General features: G+C 33.2%; 4 protein-coding genes across 4 annotated transcripts; 2 read left to right on the top strand and 2 right to left on the bottom strand.

Annotated features, from left to right (window-relative positions):
* Positions 1-432: 432 nt before the first annotated feature.
* PPL_06378 (uncharacterized protein) lies at positions 433-1,194 on the top strand (the record flags this gene model as incomplete). Its single annotated transcript, XM_020577237.1, has 3 exons — positions 433-447; positions 558-1,101; positions 1,184-1,194. The coding sequence occupies 3 exons, from the start codon at positions 433-435 to the stop codon at positions 1,192-1,194; spliced, it is 570 nt and encodes a 189-aa protein (XP_020432911.1).
* Positions 1,195-1,252: 58 nt separating this feature from the next.
* On the bottom strand, positions 1,253-6,482 carry PPL_06377 (Putative nuclease; the record flags this gene model as incomplete). Its single annotated transcript, XM_020577236.1, has 2 exons — positions 1,253-2,865; positions 4,775-6,482. The coding sequence occupies 2 exons, from the start codon at positions 6,480-6,482 to the stop codon at positions 1,253-1,255; spliced, it is 3,321 nt and encodes a 1,106-aa protein (XP_020432910.1).
* Positions 6,483-11,258: 4,776 nt separating this feature from the next.
* Positions 11,259-12,531, bottom strand: rps4 (eS4 family ribosomal protein; the record flags this gene model as incomplete). The annotated part of the gene is made up of 2 exons (XM_020577235.1): positions 11,259-11,981; positions 12,400-12,531. 2 exons carry the CDS (start codon positions 12,529-12,531, stop codon positions 11,259-11,261), a joined length of 855 nt encoding a protein of 284 aa, XP_020432909.1.
* An 874-nt stretch (positions 12,532-13,405) lies between these two features.
* Positions 13,406-18,489, top strand: irlA (putative protein serine/threonine kinase; the record flags this gene model as incomplete). The annotated part of the gene is made up of 5 exons (XM_020577234.1): positions 13,406-14,196; positions 15,762-17,044; positions 17,414-17,533; positions 17,634-17,683; positions 18,424-18,489. 5 exons carry the CDS (start codon positions 13,406-13,408, stop codon positions 18,487-18,489), a joined length of 2,310 nt encoding a protein of 769 aa, XP_020432908.1.
* Between the last annotated feature and the right edge of the window lie 1,511 nt (positions 18,490-20,000).

Here is a 20,000-nt window from a genome sequence, read left to right as displayed (position 1 = left end):
ATGTTATCAGGTAGAAGTTAAGAATTGATCTTGATCTCCCCCTCTTTTTAAATAAAATTAGGGTTTTATTTTGATCACTTATCTTGTGAAATTTGTTTTAGGAAATATTAAATATAACTTTCATTTATAAATTAATTGTGTACAACTTTGTTATTATTTAAACTAAAAATTAATATTCTTAGCTAAATAAATCGATATTTATCTAAAACTACGAATATCTTCAATATAGATAATGTCTGCGACTCAAAACAAAAGAAAATTTCTTTTATCATTAATCTCTTTGATTAATATAATAGAACTTTCTATGTGTATGATATGTGCTATATTCCTGGATTGGTATGTCATCAAAATTCCGTTTCCCAATCAAGCAAAAGTGCATCAACATCGTGAATATTATAATGAATTCTATGGTTTATTTAGCTTTACAAAACAATGGGTAAGAAAATTGTAATAACCGAATCAATATAAAATGGATTAAAGCTAACTCTTTGTTTGTCAACAAATACTCTTAGGGAACCTATACAAACATTACTAAAGAAACCACATTATATATACAGAGTTATTACTATTTTTACTCTACAGTATTCAATGTTGTTGGTTTGCATCAAATTTTGGCATTTATTTGTTTGATAATGGTATTTACCTCTGGTGTTATGATTTACCAAAACTATGGTACTAGAGCAGTCCATAAATTTAATGTTCTCTTTTCAATAATGATGTTGACGTTCCAATCGTTTTCATTATTCTACTTCCTGAGGATTACCGATGCATTCAATAATGAGAACATTGGAGGTTGTAATGGTAAATATTGGTGTCACACTTTCAATGGGACGAAAGAAGGTAAAACTTGGGGACCGGGTATTGGATTTTGGATATCGGTTAATTCGTTTAGTGGTAGTATATTAAATTTAATTCTATCAATTATTCAATACTATTCAACAAGAAATATGGATAGACCTTCTCCGCCCTCCCACCTTGAATATCCAACTATTGAGTTTATTAATTCAATAGATTCAATTAAAAACTATCATAATAATCTAATCTATAACGATATGACAAACCAATCGAATGGAAATAATTATACTTATAAAAGTAGTAGTAGTATACAAAAGACATTTATTCCAGCAAATTATATATTAGAAAATAATGATACTAATCCAACAATGATTTTAACCGATAATAGTAATTGTATAGATAATGTATAAATAATTAAAATATATATAAACGCTCTTTTTTATTTATAATAAATTATTTATTTTGATATTTTTCTTTTTTTGTAAATGAAAATAATTAAACCTGTTAAAAGAGCAACAAATAAAACACCACCAACAACTATCACTGCAATCTTCCAAGCACTTAGTCCACCGTCATCATTGTTATCGCTTTGTGACTTTGTGGTGAGCATAACACAATCTTTGTAGGATGAGTCTGTTTTTGATTTGACAACACTGAGCTTGAAGCTACTGTAGTCCTCAGGTGCAAAAGTAGGGTTCTGAGGTGAAGCGATAGAGAGTTTGAGATTCTTGCCGAGTGAAGCTACCTTTGCTTGGATGATGCAATACTCTTGGTCGGCGTTCAATTGGCTAGCGAATTCAAATTGAACTGAACCGTCGAGAATCACTGTTTCGGCAAAGATATAAGGTTCGGTTATGTCGGTGGTGTTTTGTTGCTGTTGGATGAGCAGAGTCGACTCGGATGTCAAATTCAGCGAATCTCCAACACTAATCAAACCATTCAAGTTCAAATTGAAGGTACCATTACCTACGGTTATTGATTTACCAACCATTGTGCCAGCGTATGCCAACAACATTCCTTTGTTGACAAAGATCGATCCATCGACGTTGTAAGTATCGTTTTGTAGAATGTTTACGAATTTCGAGTCACCGTCTATAACGAGATCACCAATCAATTGATTACCCTGGGGAACTAAACTAGCTTGGTTGTTTAAATGAATTGATTTCGATGATAGTTTGTTGAGGTATGCTGTTGCTCCGTCCATTGTAATACTGGAGGTGTTGGTGGATAGAGATACACCTGAGCTCATTTGTAACACTGAATCGGCGGTTACAAATATATGGATATTCTCCAATGGCGATGACGAAAGAGATCCAATCGATGACATTCCAACGAGTGTTAATGTAATTGGCTGGGAACCACTGGTTCTGATATCAAGGATTTCGGAATCAGTGAAATTAATCTGTGTATTTCCACTCATTACAAGCGTGGAAAGGTGTGATGAATTGGCTACCACTACATTGGGAGAATCGGTTATGCTTACTTGGCCAAAGGAGTTGATGACACCAACACTTAGATTTGGTGTTTGGATTGATAATATAGATTGGTCGGCTTGATCTATATTTGAAATATTTACATATTGGCATTGTAAGCCAAGATTGGATTGTGGGTAGAGATTAAGAATATCGGTGACCAAGAGTGTGTTGGTCACTGTTAGGTTACCCAGAACAACAACAAATGAACCCGATAATGTTGATATAGTTGATGTTCCAGCTAGTGAGATAGAAGTTGCTATGATTGTCGATGCTGTCGCACTGACACCACCATTGAAAAACAGAGGATTGTTCGGGTCGGGAATGGCAGTTATTCTGACTTGATTCAATTGAGCTAGTCTAGAGAATGAAACTTGTCCATTGATAACTAAATTGACAGGTCCTCCAATGTTGATACCGCCAAGCTGTAATGTTTGATTTATAATAATATATTGTTGTTGTGCTGTCGATCCCATCTGTGCATCTGAATTGGTGTCCAACCACGGCGCCAAATTATTCTCCCAATTCGAAATTTCGTCAAAATAGCATGGCTGATTTTCTGTACAAGAAGAAGCTGGTTTCCATACTGGAATACTATCTATTAACACAGTGTTCAACAAATCAATCATTATTATTAATGTCATTGAAATCAATCAAATATTATACATACTTTGAGAAATTACATTTTGAATTAAAAAAAATAAACATAAAGAGAGATATATGTTTGCTTTGTACATTATATATGTTTGTGTGTGTGTGATGGATTGGAAAAAAAAACAATAAAGATTGTCGATTGTGGACTTATGTTGATTGAGTTGATACAGTGCGCCACAAAAATTATCAATCAAATTATATTTTCTTTGCCAAATACTATAATGTAATTAATATGCTTTAAAAGTAAGAAAACGTTAGGGGGTAAATCGTGGCATACATCCAAAATAGACAAATCTTTTTTTTCAATCAAACCATCACTCCCTCAATATGAATAACTTGCCTAAAATATTTTCGAAATATTGATCTAGTTTTTTTTTTTTTTTTTTTTACGAATTATTTATGAGAATAAATTTAATATTGCGGTTTTTTTGACAGTTAGGAATTCGAATGAATAGTGAAACACCCCCAATACCTTTGGTGTCAATCGATCAATAAATTCGTAGTTCTATCTGCATTAATTGAATGAGGTGAGATGATCTATGATCAAGTGTTTTACAGATGAAGTTGTGTGGGGCAATGTGTTTGAAGTCCCCAATAAAGTTAACCACAATGCACAAAACTTTTTTGAAAAAGTCAATATACTTTTACACCACCTTATAATTTATTAATGAATAAAGCAAAAAATAACCAGGATCTTAATTTAGCAACTCACGAATTATCAGAATATTTTTTGTTGTTTTTTTTTTTTTCATTCGTTTCATTGTAGATCAAGTTTGTTTTCTGGAGTCACAAAACAGCAACTGTTTCGATCGTCAAAAGATTAAAACAAATTTGTTTGCACTACAGCCCATCTAAAAATTAACTTAGAATCAAATAAGAAAAGAAAAAAAGAACAAGTTTTTTTTTTTTTTTTGTTAATTTGGGATTGTGAAGTAAAGGAAAAACAATGAAAATAATAATGATTTATTATGATTTTCGACAACAATCTCTATGGATTTTGCTTGGAATTGATTCTATAGAGTTAGTTAGTTGGTTTGGGTTGGGTGGAAGGTTGGTGTTGGTATTTGGTGTGGTGGGAAAGCAAAGCAATTCTAAATGAATACAGGAAATTACAATTTCCAATTCAAGTTAATATACTTTTGTCGTAGAGTTTGGTGGTTGGTTGTTCATTCTTGTCACCAAAGATATGTTGGTATCTTTTTGGTTTGGATTCAAGGAATGAAATATTATAATATTATATATATTCGTAAATATAAAATTATAAGAAGGGGTGGTGATGATGATGTTTGGTGAGTGGTGTGAATTTTGATTGATTGATTGTTGTTGTTGTGTTGTTGTGTTGTTGTTGTTGTTGAGTTATGTTATATAATTATGTTGGTTGATTTGATTTGTTATGGGGAGTTGGTTGTTAGAGACATTGTCAATCCAATTCTGAAAACCTGATACAATTTGATATAATTTCAAACAGTTTACCGACAGTTGAAATTATGATTGTAGGATTGGTTGATTCTGAATGTATGGACCGTAACAACATGTCAAACCTTCTCAGCCCTATTGATGCAAATCCACCATCAAATATAATAATAATAATACATAGATATTAGAGATTATTATAGATAATTATTCGCACAAGATATTCTTTAGAGCCATGGACGGTGGTGTCACGAGTGAGCCGGTGCTGGTTGGGACAACAGAGTTTGGAGATAAAGAAGGCGATGGTGCGATCGACTTTGTGATGTAGGAAGAGCAAGGGCGAGACGGAGAGCTATGGGCACTGCTGTTCATCAGTGACAACAACGAGGAGATAGCACTGGATTTCGATGGTTTGATAACGATTTTTCTGACGCAGTTACAAAAGTCGAACCAGTCGTCCTCTTGGTCGTTGATTTCGATGATGTCGTTCTCGGAATCTTGATAGCAGATGACAAAGGAGTGACCAATTGAAAACATTGCAGAGAGGGTTTCACGCAGTGGAATGAATCCATTGTAGAGTGAGATGTCGACTTTCTTGTAGGATTCTTGGTCGTATAGTTTACATTTGATAACAGTGTTATGGCTTGCGTTGTTGTTGTTGGAGTTAAAGTTATGGTTTGGACTATCTTGCTTGGCACGCTTCAGTGGCATCGATGGCGAAGAAACTTCACTGTCACTGCCATCCGAGGAGAATGAATATCCATTGTTGGCTGGATTGTTGTTGTTGATTGAAGTATAGTCGAGACTTGTTCTTTTCTTGGAGGAATTTGGTGAGAGAAGCGATGCGATGTCGACATTTTGGTTGTGGAGGAGGTGATGGTGATTATTGTGGTGTTGTTGGTGATGAATTGGATTGCCATTGGTTGGTGTACCGCTTGGCGAAACAACTGTGCTTCCGAACGATGGACTTGGCGAGACGGTTTCATAGAAATGACGGTCGTACATCAAGGTTGTCGAATTGGGGAATGGGGGAGATAATGTACGGAAAGTCGATGTCAACGAAGGTGATGCAGCAGAGTTGGGGTTTGGTGTTACCATTTGATATTTAGTGAACAACTGTGAGGGTGTTGGTTGTTGTTGTTGGTGATGATGATGTTGTGAAGCAATGTCACTGATGAACGAAGCAAGTGAATAGGTATTGCAGGAGGAGTCTGGTGAGGTTGGATTGATTTGTTGTCCATTGAATAGAATTGGATTGTTGAGGTTGATGGTAGTTGTATTGGTGGTGTTGGCGTTAGTAGTGGTTCTTGGTGTGACAGGAGCACTGCTGTTGTTGAAGGAAGATGCGGCGTGTGATGACGACGCTGAAGATGACGAAGCCAAGAATGACAGTGCCGACAGTTTCGGTGAGTATGTGGAACTGGATGAGGAGTTGGCGATCGATGGATTGCATCCAGGTTGGTATTTTCGTTGTTGGAGTACAATGACATCACCTTGACGTGTGTATGTCAGTTGTGCACGACTCAAGTTTGCTTCGATCTCACGCAGTGAAGTACCGAGACGCTCGTGGTTGTGAGCGATCCACTCGGATAATGCATAATTTACAAGGGTGATGTGGTTGAGTGCAACCAGTCCGTGGAGCGATGTCGAGTAGTTGTTGGAGAGGTCGTCGTCCAGCTGTTGTGAGGCAACCGGTGTTCCAGGAGCGGCGGCAGCAGGAACTCGGTTTCCGCTGCTTCCAAGCGAGGACGAGCTGGTTGAGTCACTGGCGATGATCGGTGAGTGGTTACCACCGGTGGCCGAGGAGACGGCAGCGGCGGCACTTGCCAGTTGTTGTCCAGCGTTGTCCCAATTTATAAAGTGAAGCGAAGTCATACGTGACTTTGACTTTTCGCTGATGAGCAGACGGTAACCAACATACTTTTTGGTGAGACGATTGAAACGACCACGCAATGTAGAGAGATTCACTTGGAACAGAGTTGCCAGAGTACGATCGGGGAAGTAGACAGGCTCACCGGATTTATTACAGAAATATTGAATCGAGACGAGATCGTTGGTCTTTGATTGGACGATTTCGAAATCCTGGACGGTGAGATCGGATGTATCGGTGGAATTGTGTAAAGTATGATTTAAGTTGGATTCGAGCATTTTTTGCTATTCGATTATTATTGTGATTAAATAAAAAAAAGTGGGGGAAAGGAAAGAATTAAATTGATATTTTTAAAAAAAGTGGATTGGAGTCAACCAAAGTGTTGGTTGCCAAATGGAAATTTGAAATTTGAAATTTTGGAGTTGGAAGTTGAAAGTAGAAGTGGCAATTTGATATTATTGAAATAAATAGAAGAAAAAAAAGCAATTAATTAATATTACTTTTTCTTTTGTTTAAACAAATTAAAAATATTTAGTAAAATATTAAAAATTTGTAAAAGTTTTTTTTTTTTTTTTTTTTGTTTTGAGTAAACTGGAAATGAATGAAGAGGTAATCTAGAGGTTTTTAATAAATAAATAAATATTATAGTACAATAATTAAATAAATGGACCAAGTTAGTAAATAGTTGGATGTTGTATAAATAATTGTTGTTTGTGTAGTTGGTTGTTGGATGAAGAAGGTACGATAAAAAATTGGGAGTAGAGAGGATAAGTGAAAAATTGGATAGAGATGAGCTCCATCTTAAGCAGCTCTTTTTCTGGGTTGCTTTGGAGTTGGAAATTTTTTATATCAATTAAAAAAAACAGCAAACAAACAAACAACAAACAAATATAAACAAAACAAACACTATTTGTTTTAAAGGTGTTATATTTGTTTTAAGTGAGGTGGGTTTGATGATGGATGGTTAGTTGTTGGTTGGTTGGATTGTTATATTGTTGAAGTTTTTAATTATACTATTTAAACAACTACAACTAGTATATCTTCATCAATATAATTATAAATCAAAGCAACAAGTACCTACCACACATCTCCACACGCACACAACACACATTTATTACTTATAATTTCAATATTATATATATGGAAATGAAATGATGTTAAAACCACAAGTATCAACAATTTTGTTGATCTTGGCAACATACAATAAATTTATTTCATTACTTATTTTTAAGTGACTTTAAATTATAACTACTATGTTGACAATTTTAAACTTGTAGCACTGAAAAAAATAAAATGTCTATGGTGGGTCGGGTAGTTGGAAGCAAACAAGTAACATCAAACTCGTAACAGTGATAATATAATATTGATCAAACTAAACATGACATACATATAAACCACTCGGTACATATCATCGTACTAAAAAAGAAAAACTTATATATAAAGATATAGTGAATCAACACTCATAATGTTGTTGTTGTCAAACTCAACAAGTTGGGAGGTGATGATGAGTGGTTCACTTGAAATCAAACAAATAATGACCATTTAAGTATATCGATTCATTTATTTTATAATTTGAATTATTCAATGTTGTTGTTGTTGATTGTGTGTTTGTTTTAAGAATAATAACATAGGTGTGGTATATGTGTGTTTATTTATTATTTATTTGATCATCAACAAAACCACTCACTCATTCACACCCTTTAGGAGTGCGAAAGGGTAGAATGAATATTGAAGTGAAAATATGGGGTGGATTTACAAAAATATATTGAGGCAACAAGTGGTGGATTTATATCCAAGAATCGAAAATTAAAACATGGAAATCATGTTTTATTGCTTATGCAACCTTGTTGGTTGTTGTAATATCGATTAATCATATAATGATTTGTTTACCTTTTGAAAATGAAAAGGTTACAATAGACTGATTTGGTAGTAGTGTTCAATTCAAATTATGGTGATTTGTTTTGTTTTTCATGAATGATGGATGTGTGTTTGTTGTTGTTGTTGTTGTTATTTAGGGAGAGTAATGGGCATTGTTTTAAGAGAATTATTTGAATGACAACCCGGGTTGAGATTAGTGTCGTGATTGTACAAAATATGGTAAAAATGAACTGATAATAAATATTGCATAGAAATGAAATAAGTGTTGAAAAATTACATTTATAATTTCTATAGCAATCAATTATAAGAATAAAGTGTTAAGATTATCTTTATCTTTATCTTTACTATTTTTAACTTATCACTATATATCTCTTTTTTTTTTCTTGTATGTTGTGTGAAAGGTTGTTATGATGCACATGTTTATCGGTGTTTGCTTATTTGTTTATTGTTGTGAGGATGATGAAGACTATTAATGATTAATTTACATACCTATAAAAAATGTATTTTGGTAAAAATGAATTCTTTCCTGTTTAATGTTCAAGGCGGTGCAGAGGTCCTTTCCCCCCTAAGAGTATTACTTAGTTTAAACTTTAATGGTTGTGTGTTGTCTTAAAATAACTATTGGTACGATAAATAAATAAATAAAATATTGTTTATAGTATTGACTTTTGAATTAGTACTAATTTATTTAAAAATATATTTTATAAAAAAATATATATCTATAATTATAATTATTCTATTTTTGTTATTATTTTTTTATATCTAAACTAAACTAATCTTTAAAAATATATCCAACCTTTTGTTTTTTTTTTTTTTGTTTGAAAATATCTTTTACTAATTAATTTTTTTTATCCTATCCAAAGATTGAGATAGGTAAATTAATTAATTAATTAATTCCAATAGTGTTATCTATTTTATATATATAACAAGAAAGTACTAAAATTGATAAGATGAGAATTGTTGGAATGTTTTGTTGGTTGTTTGGATGATGTTTTGTTTTTTGTTTTTTTGTGTTTCTCGTCTGTTATGAACAAAAATATTAAAAAAAAGTTTACTATTCCTATTAATTAGTATAGTGTGGTGGGGATGTAGTTATTTTGACACATCCGGAAAAACAAAACACTCTTAACACCTCAAACAAATTTTCGAGGCTATCACAAAGTTTATGACCAGGTACCAGACCAACCTACATCAAAAAAAAAAAAAGTGTTGGTGTGTGGTGCTGAAAAACAAAAACAAAAAAAAAAAAAAGAGGTCTGTTGTTGGAATAGAAAATATCGAACTAAACACCCACTCTCTCTTAATTGTTTTTTGTAATTAATGAGAAAACCACTGCCAACGCAACGATCATGATGTTGTTTTTTTGTTTTCACTTTTTTTTTTTTTGGTTTGTGGTTGTTTTTCCAAGTCGTTGGAATTTTTTTTTGAGCAAAAATATCTTTTGTTCGTCCTGGGGGCTAATTTTCTTAAATTGTGAATAAATGAATGAAAGTTTTTTGTTTTTGCTGAAAAAAACACAACAAAAAATTAGAATTAGGAAAAAATATTGGATGGCGGAGTCAAACAAAAGAGGAGAACCAACTAACAAAACACAAAAAACACACACATCAACAAATGCTTCATATGATGGTTGTTGATAATTGAGCTATTACCCTTTATAGATAGATCAACCAACTATGTTTGTGGATTGGTGACGACTGAATGGATGAAAAAAATAAGTTATTTATTTTCTTTTTTTTTTTTTTTTTTTTAATAATATTCTAAATCTGTATATCTGTCTTTCTTTTCATTCACACATATTATGTGTATTACTTCTAGATAGATAAAATTATTTAATACTTTTGTTGGTTTTGATTTGTTAGTTTGTTGTTATTTTGATTTGTTTTATTTTGTTGAAAAATTAATGCAATAGACAAGTGGACTTTGTTAAAAACAACTGTTTTTCAATGTATGTTTTTTGTTTTTGTGGGGATTTTTTCTTTTTTCAAGCATAGTGGTGGCACCTGTTTTTTTGCTCATCAGGATGCAGCTGATGTCTAATTAAAACAATCAAAAATCTGCCCTTCAAATAAAAAAAAAACATAAAAATCTATTAAATATTGTTGTTTTGATGATGTTTAATTTTTTGTTTTTAGTTTTTCGAACCCACACTGAGAAAGTTGATTCACAACAAAATCAAATGACTTGTTTGATAAACCTCACCTATCACCCACTCCAAGTTTACTACATAAATGTTAACAATGGACTTGAATTTCGTACAAGTGTTTGTTTTGTTTACCTCGTATCAATTGTTATCCTAACAACACAGTTGACGACCCAACACAGAGAATCTTATATAAAATTTATGTAATATTAAACAAGCAATAAATTTGTTTTAAAATTGATTTTGAATATTTAGTTCCATAAGAGGTTGTTGCGCTTTCGATGATGAACTTGATTCGATGTCACACAGATCTAAAAGTTTACCACATTATGTGATTTCAGTATTTTGATATGGTGGCTAATCACTAACATCGGGCGTTTCTATGTTAATTATAGCTCGTTATGAGGGAGTGAGTGGTGTCTCTTGATTTGATTGTTTATTTTGTTTGTCAATTATCCATTAATTTAATTAATTGATTGATATCATATAATACTTTAAATGGAAGTGTTTTTTTTTTTTTTTAGTTTATCTCATTACATTTCAAAGACTGATTAAGGGTAAAATATAAACACTTAAAGCTACATCGGGATAACCTTGGTCCACCAATAGCATGATGCAAAGAGAAAAGTATATCGAATTGATCAATTTGCAATTGTAAAGAAAACTACATAACTATATTTATATCTGTCGATTTTGGTAAATGCATACCCCATTATATTTTATTATGGAGTTCCACACACAAGCTAATAGTTCTATAAAAATTCATAGTGAAGTGATTAAATAATAATATAAAGTTATGAAGTTTTAATTGATAGTAATTATTTCTCACTATAAAGATTATTTTAAAAACTAACATTTCGTTGGTGATGTTCAAAGTGACAATATAGTCTTGATTGGAAATTAGGAATGAATAAATAACTTGTTTTGATAACTACAACAACAACAAATAAGATATATATATATATTTTTTTTTTGTAACAAGATGATTGTGGTTTTTTAAAGCATTAAATTTTATTTAGGTTGGAAAGAGAGTTTAAGCAACGACTTCGATCTTTTCTCCCTTCTTCTTGAGGGCGGCGTTACGCTCGTCGATGAGTGACTTCTTGACACCCTTACCGGCGAGGAGGGATACGAAAGTAGTTGAACCCTTACCAATGATGAAAACGTTGGAAAGACGAGTGGCGAAAGAGTGACCAACAGAGTCAGTGACGTGGACGATATCGAATGAACCAAGATGACGCTCACGGTTGGTGATGACACCAACACGACCCAAATTGTGACCACCGGTGATCATACACAAGTTGTTGAGCTCGAATGGAACGAATGAGACGATCTTGCTGGTCTCCAAATCGATCTTGACGGTATCGTGGATCTTGATGGCTGGATCTGGGTAACGGTAGGTGTGACCGTTGTCAGTGTGGAGGTATGGGATACCTTGGAGACCAGTCTCGACCTTGGTGACCTTGGTCAAGATGAACTTGGCTTCGTTTGGTTGGATACGTTGCAATTGGAAACGACCCTTGGTATCGAACAACAAACGGAAGTTCTCGTTGGTCTTCTCGATCGAGACGACATCCATGAAACCAACTGGGAAGTTGACATCAGTTCTGACGACACCGTTGATCTTGACGAGTCTTTGCATAACGATCTTGGTGACTTCGTTTCTGGTCAAGGCATACTTTAATCTGTTTCTGAGGATGATACAGAGTGGAAGACATTCCTTCAACTTACGTGGACCTGGGGATGGTCTTGGAGCCTATACAAATTTAATATAATATAATATAATACTATTATTAATATGTGACACTTTTTCATTTTTCTTAGGTTTTGTTGTGGTTGGCTTACCCATTTACCGGACAATTTGTCCAACATCCAGTGGGATGGAGCTGCTAATCTCTTTAAATGCTTCTTTGGACCACGTGCCTGTTTAATTCAATTAACTTGTTAGTTTGATACTGTATCGACTCACTGCTACTACTCAAGACAGATGATCGAGGTTATTCTTTCTTCCTGTTACATCTTTAATCTTCATCTATCATCTATCTATCTTCATCACTTGTGTATCTATCTGACATCCTCTATCTATCTCTCTCTATCTAAGCTGCATCATCAACCTGCTGATTGTCTTGAGTAGTAGTAGTAGTATGTGTGTGTATAGAGTTATAATATCATACCATCTTTTGATATGAAGAGCGAAAAGGAGAGAAAAGAGTTTTAAGGATATGATTTGAGGCTGTTGGTGGGTGTGTCTCAGTAGTGAGACTTAGTGCGAAAAATTTTAAAAATACAAAAAATTGAAAATTCATAAAAAAACGTTACATCTACATTTTGGAAAAAAAAACGAAAGAAGAGTCCTCTCATATTTAAGTTGTTGATCAAATCAACTTATAATTTGATTTTAACTTGTTATTCTATTATTGATTCATACTATATTGTGTTGATAAATTATTCTATCTTTTATATTTACACTATTAGTTTGTTCAATATTTTAAATTTGAGAATATAAGAATAATACTTACAACAACAACAAACAACAACAACAAAACAATGCAACAATAAAAATGTAAACTGTTTGTTGTGTATCATATAAAACTATTTAATTAGCTTAGAAAAAGATATTATTTTATCAATTATTTCGTAAAACAACAAAATAAACTACTTTCATATCTTATATTTATTATCTTTATATATGAGGACATTCATATTTTTATTATTTCAATACTTCAATTTCAATAAAAAAAGTAATAACTTTGTCTAAATCTTTTAATTCTGTATGTTTCATTGTGTTAATACATCTTTTAATCTCTTTTATAATTATATTATTGAACAACTAATAGTTATTAATCCTCAATAAAAAAAAAGAGATTACTGGGTAAAGAAGAAAAAAGAAAAAAAAAAAAAAAAAAGAGATTTATTTAATTGAAAATTGAATTATTTATTAATTTATTGTTTGTATGATGTTTATTTATTTATTTATTGTAATAAACAACCCTTTTGACCAAAAACCTTTACCTTTACCACTCAGTTATATTGTTAATCTCAATTCAATTTGAAATTAGAGGTCATTTTTTTGATTTTATTTTTATGTATTTAATTTAATTTAATTGTTGGGGTTTGAATTCAATTCCCATGGGAATATTATAGAGTTAATAACTTATTCAAGAGAGAGACAGAGAGAAGATGAAGGGTATAGAAGATACATTCAACAATAACAGTAATAGTAAAAACAGTAATAATAGTAATAATAGTAAAAATAATAATAATAATAGTAATAATAGTAACAAAAAGAATATAAACATAAATATAAATAGTAGTACTTTTAATGAAAAAGAAGAAGCTTTTAACAATAATAATAATAGCAGCAATTTAAATGATAATGTTTTAAATGTTATGAATCAAAGTAAAGAATATAATATATTTATAAATAATAATAATAATAATAGGAGTAGTAGTAGTAGTAAAACTGGAGATAGTAACAGTGAACATGAATATTATGATATAGAAGATTTAGATGTAGATATAGATGCGGAGGAAGAAGAGGAAGAAGAGGATTATTTTAATATTGGTGGTGGTGTTGGGGATGAAGATGATGACTATGACGTAGACGACGATAGATTAGCACTTATAAAGAACGATTTGAATCAGGTGCCTATAAACGAGGTAATTCAACATCTAGTTGAAAAAGTCAATGCTCAGTGGTGCACAGCAAATCACAAAACTGCTGTTGGTGTCGCAGCTGATTTGACAATAAGTTTCACACCCGAACAAATTCAGTTATTTGGATTTTCATTGGATGAAAAATCTGGATTTGCATCGTTGGCAACCTCTGACAAACACTACACTCCCTTCTCAATAACCTCACTTATCAGAAACACAAAACTAGCGGAGCTATTCTATCTCGTTAGAATTGAAATAGTTTTCAATTGGAGTCTATCACAGCCTATTCCATCGCTATTGTTTTGTGACCAAATGTAAGCGTTCAAGAAGTGAAAGAAACAAAGTAAAACATAACAATTAACTAACTAACTAACTACTAACCAAATAATTATTTAAGTACTGATGTATCAAAGAAATTAATATCTAAATGTTTACTTGGTTTACCGAAATCTATTTTGTTTTGTTTGTTGGTGGAGAGTTTGAAGGGCGGACCGTCAGACGGGCTGAGCAATGCGATCGATATATTCAAAGCGTGGTTCTGTGTGTTTAGTTTATGTAGTTCAGAGTTGAATCACTTTTTTATTAAATGGTTGTGTTATCCTTTGTCGTTACCGTTGTTCGAGGAGCGCTATCGGCTCGTTGAGTATATTCTAAATGAGTGCTGTGAGTCGCCGCAACAGCGACAACAGCTACTCAGCGGAACGGCCACCGTCTACCTACCAAAGTATCCGGTGCAACTAGAGTTGTTCTCACATCTCTATGGGCGAAGTGCACAGCTTCCTCTGTCTGCATATGTTGTTCTGCATGGCGACTGTCTCAAGCTGTTCCAGCTGTTGTACCAGGAGGAGGTTGGTGCCGACTTTCCGACGGTGTTGGACTTGGCGTGCCGACTTGGCCGAACGAAAATCGCGCGATTCATACTAACCGCTTACCCTAAATACTATCAAAACAATTCCAGTTCTCAATTGCTTTGGTCGACTGCACACTCTGGCGATGTGGAGATACTGTCGGCGCTTTTGGATGCGCTCGGTGTTGGCGCGCTGAAGAACATGGCGAATTCAATGCCACACTATCCAGAGACACTCGAAGTGTTACTCTCACTTCAGAATCTTGATATTCTAAAGCATTTGCGTGATCACGATTTCGCTTGGGGGCTGGCGCGCCCACTGCATTTGCTTGGCGCGGAATGTCCGCCAGAGAAGCGCGACATCGATTGCGGTATCATCTCGACTTTTATTCATCACAACTGCTACGATTCCATTTTGTATACATTTCACAGGTTCAACTTCCCAAAGAACAAGTCGCCGCATTGGCGACACATATGTAGCAGCATCGTGGGAAAGCTTGTGCTCGGCGCGCAGATGCATTCCTACAACGCGTTGGTTCAGGTCTATTCGTCGGAGCTCGGATTCGATCCTGCGGGATGGCCGATCTTCTACGAGCCAACCGTTCCACTGATGTCACTAAGCGGAACCAACATTATGTTTGGATTCCTCGTTGTCGCGGCAATCAACACCAACACACAGATACCCAGCCGAAACAAGTTCAACGTAAATATTCAACGTTGGATTGAAGTGTATAGTTCGCTGGCAAAGTCAAACGATTGCAACGATCCATTCAATTACTTTTCACTTGCCAAGAGCATCAAAGACGACCATCCCTTTAGAAAATGGGAGACACTCACTGTCATGGAATTGTTTATGCTGCTTGGAGTTACGGAATATGTTATTCATCTTCTTCAGTATAAAGATGAATATAGCTTGGTGAACTACTCTAGGTTGGACGCGGTACTGGAGCATTGTACTCCCGCTAACATGGTGCTTTACAAACATCGGATTTCAACGTATGTTCCACCGAATCGATCAAACAACAATAACAGCAACAACAGCAACAACAACAAAGCTAATGATCACTCCAATAGTAATGGTTCACCTCAGGCCAACAAAGTCAAGCAACTCAACGAAGTCGAGATTGAATTCGTTATCAATGATCTTATTAATACTGAGAAGTTGGAGAAGTTATCAAAGAAGAAAAAGAAAAAGAGAAATAACAATAATAATAACAACAACAGTAAGAAGAAGAAACAACCAACTACTTCAACAACAACAACAACAACAACAACAACAACAACTACAACAACAGCAACAAATGTACACTTAAATAGTCCAAAGATTACAGTAGAAGAAGAGCTTGTGTCTAGCGATGATCAATCGGATGATGCCACCACAGCCGAGGAAATTGATAGCGATCAATTTCTAAAGACATTGAGTATTAAGAAACCAGCATCTTCAACTACATCGACATCTGATATTGTAAATAATAAATCACCACCACACCTATCAAAGATAACACATAATAACAATAACAATAATAATAATAATCATACTAGAAACAATAATAATGGAAATCAAAATAACAGTAATAATAATAATAGCAACAAACATAAACCTAACAAACCAATATGTTCACCAACAAAGAAAGCATTGAATATACAACCTATAGATACTACTAAAGATAATAGTGATAGTACAAAGTTAACAGTTAAAATGCAAACAAGGGCTGATTTAGGTTCAAATGTAACGACAAAAGTAAATTCAACTACAACTACAACACCGACTCCAACTGTTTCGCCTGCAGCTGTACAACCTCTGACGCCGTCGCCATCTTTAAATATCGAAGAGTTTAATTGTAGAGTTGGAAAGTTTAAATTCAGTAGGAAGGAGTCGAATATCATTGGAAGAGGTAGCAATGGAACATTGGTGTATCGTGGTATTTGGAATGACAAGGTACCGGTTGCTTTGAAACAAATGCAAAAGGCATTCAACGATATTCTATCAAAGGAGATCGATGTCTTGATAAAGTTAACAAATTCCAATTGTTCGAATCTGGTGCGTTATATCGATCAAGAAGAGGACGACATGTTTGTGTATCTCGGTATTACACTCTGCGAACTATCACTCCAAGATTTAGTTGAAGATAACAACAGTATCAATAACATTAGGAATCGACAATTATTCGATAGTCTAGATAAGCGAGAGTTGATAAAGGATATGGTTGAAGGTGTAAGCTTTTTGCACGCCAATAACATTGTTCACAACGATTTGAATCCGAGGAATATACTCTATAAAGACCGACACCTTTTGATATCGGATATGGGACTGAGTAAGATGCTCGTGGAGGCATCGTTCACCTATACTCACTCGCCGTCGGGACAAGGCGGCTATCATCCGGCTGAGGTGCTGCTACAGCAGCGCAAGACAAAGTCGATCGATCTCTTCTCGCTTGGCTGTCTCATCTTTTATATTCTGAGTGGCGGTTCACATCCATTCGGAGATAAGCTATTTCGTGTCGCCAATATCCTTACTGACAAGCCAATGTTGTTGGAGAAGCAAGTAGTTAGCGATCCCTATGCAATCGATCTGATCAAGCACATGATTGTCCGCGATCCCGATGCCAGACTCAATATCACACAGGTACTGCGTCACCCATTCTTTTGGAGCACAGAACACAAGCTGAAATTTATCGACAAAGTACAACAGGCAGCAAAGAAATTACCACTGAAATTCCTCAACACACTCAATGAGAAGCCATTCCTAAGCGCCAATTGGGATACATTATTGGAACCAATTTTATTATCTGAATTAACATTAGGTAACTAGTTATTATTTTCTTTTCTTTCAAATTTATTTTATTTTAATTTATTTGATATTAATTTTATTTATTTTATTTTAAAAATATAAACCAAAAATAGGTGTAACAGTACAATATAAATATGATAGTGTTAAAGATTTGCTTAGATGTGTACGAAATGCAATTCATCACCATCAGGATATTTTTATTGATCGAGCCAACCGGAAGAATTACTTTGCGAACGACCACTCTGTTTTCTTGTATTTCGAATCGATTTTCCCAAATTTCATTCTATTCTTGTACCAGAAATTCCGAAATACACCAGAGTCAACCAGAACCTATCTCACCGATTTTTATTGAAAACATTTCACAGTCTCTATTAAAAAAAAAAAAACGAATCCTATTTATTTTAACCAGTCAACTCAATTAGAAAATAATAATCTTATAAAGAAGATATTTTTAATTCATTTAATTTAATTATTGAATTATTTAATAATTGGGCCATTCTTTCTGGTAAAGTCTGGTAATGGTTAGATCTAACCTTGTTTTAATTTATTGATTGATATTTTAATCTGGTTTGGTTTGATTTTAACCGATGTCAATCCAACAAACCAACCGGTGTCATTCACATGAGGAGACAATTACCAAGTGTTCAATGGTTGTCCTGTCCTTACACTAAATACAATTGCTTGAAAACAACAATTGTTATTATACGGATACACACCTCAAATCAAATTCCAACTGCACTCGTCTCCTCTTTATTTAAAAAATTGCGGAAGAACAATTTGTTGTTTTTACATTGGAAGCTGACGATATACTCACAGGTTACAACAACTGAAATAAAATGTTATTTCCACCAGTGACCAATATTCTAGAAAAAAACAATTGTACATTGACAAACATTGAAATAGGCAAAGAACTACGATTTACAAATGGCGATCAACACTGGTTTGTGGATGCCAGAGTCTTTCATTTAGGTATTGCCGAAATTAATCCTATGGATCCCCACACACACCGTCCTACAACCTGTAAACAACTATAACAAATTTAGAGCGTGGTTGTAGATGGGCTCTGGGACCAATACACACACATTTCATTTAATTTTACTACCGTCAATCATCAGTTTATAGTTTATTGATTTTTTCAAAAGCAATAAAAATTTTTATTCTACCATCCCCTAAGCCATCTCGATACCGCATATTTTATTCTGAAAATTTAAATAAATCAACTTGTTTTACCAAATCCATTTTATTATAATTAGTACGGTTTTATTTTTCGATGGTTTAAACAAACAACAAACAAACAGTGAATTCATAAAATTAATTAAAACCATTCATCCAACTCTTGTGCCGACCAAAACCATAGTTTGCTAAAATAAATCTTGTTAGTATGAGAGAGTGGTACCACTTTTTAATAATTTTATTCTACAATCTACTTAATAATTGCTTTAAACGATGAATACCATCTATCAATAAATTCAAAACATCTTAATAATAAATATTTTTTGACAAAAAAAAAAACAAAATAAAAATAACAATGTTTTTCACCACCAATTATTCGATACCCCCAACCAATTTTGTCACGAAAAAAATCAAAACAAAAATCAAAACAATTTGTCAAATCAGTCAGTTTGATTTCATTTTGATAATGATATTTTTTTTCACACAGTGATAGAAGGTGGGGTTGGTGGTTCAAGTTTTATATGATTTTCATATTTCCATTGTTTTCCAATTTTGGCGAATAACGTTGCAAATTTAAAAACTTAAAAGTGAAAGATGGTTGGTGGTGGTGTGTTGGCAGGATGTATTTTTGAAATCAGATAATCCTTAAATCCTACCTAACTCCCTTATTGAGTATCTCTGCCAAAGAAGAGAATTTCGGCTGGATCGGAATCTCGATTCATTACCTAATAATACGCAGTTTTAAGTTTGTGAAATTGAATTGTACAATTATAACTAATAAACAATTGCATTATTCCAATTTTTTAGTTTTTTCAACAAAAATATCAAATTTGTTATTTAATTTATTTAATTTCTTATTTTTTTTATTTTTTATTTCGTTTCTCGAATACAATATTTATAGTATCGGATAGGTAAGATTTATTTGAAAGTTTTATTTAACATCACAACAACAACATTTTATAACATTACACACTCAACAACAATTAGAAACACTTTAAATTATTTTAACTCTTTCCAACTTTGTTATAATAATAATTTGTCTTTATTTCTTTGTATAAAATTAATTCAGACAATTTTGTATATACTTTAATTTTCGTTGTATTTCTACACCAAATATTCTTTAAACCTATTAATTTAACTGTTTATAGGTTTTTATTGTATATACAATCATTTTTCTTTTTGTTTAAAAATAATTATTCTGTCCGCACTTTTAGGTACTTACCACATTGTATGTTGTACTGATATAAATTTTCACCACTCAAAAATAATTCTGTAACATTATTGTAGGTATCTTTTGCTAATAATTT

Source organism: Heterostelium album (genome assembly GCF_000004825.1).
Source record: "Heterostelium album PN500 unplaced genomic scaffold PPL_contig15, whole genome shotgun sequence".
Classification (NCBI taxonomy): domain Eukaryota; phylum Evosea; class Eumycetozoa; order Acytosteliales; family Acytosteliaceae; genus Heterostelium; species Heterostelium album.
The sequence above is the reverse complement of the archived record's forward strand: the minus strand, read 5'-3'. Positions and strand labels throughout refer to the sequence as shown.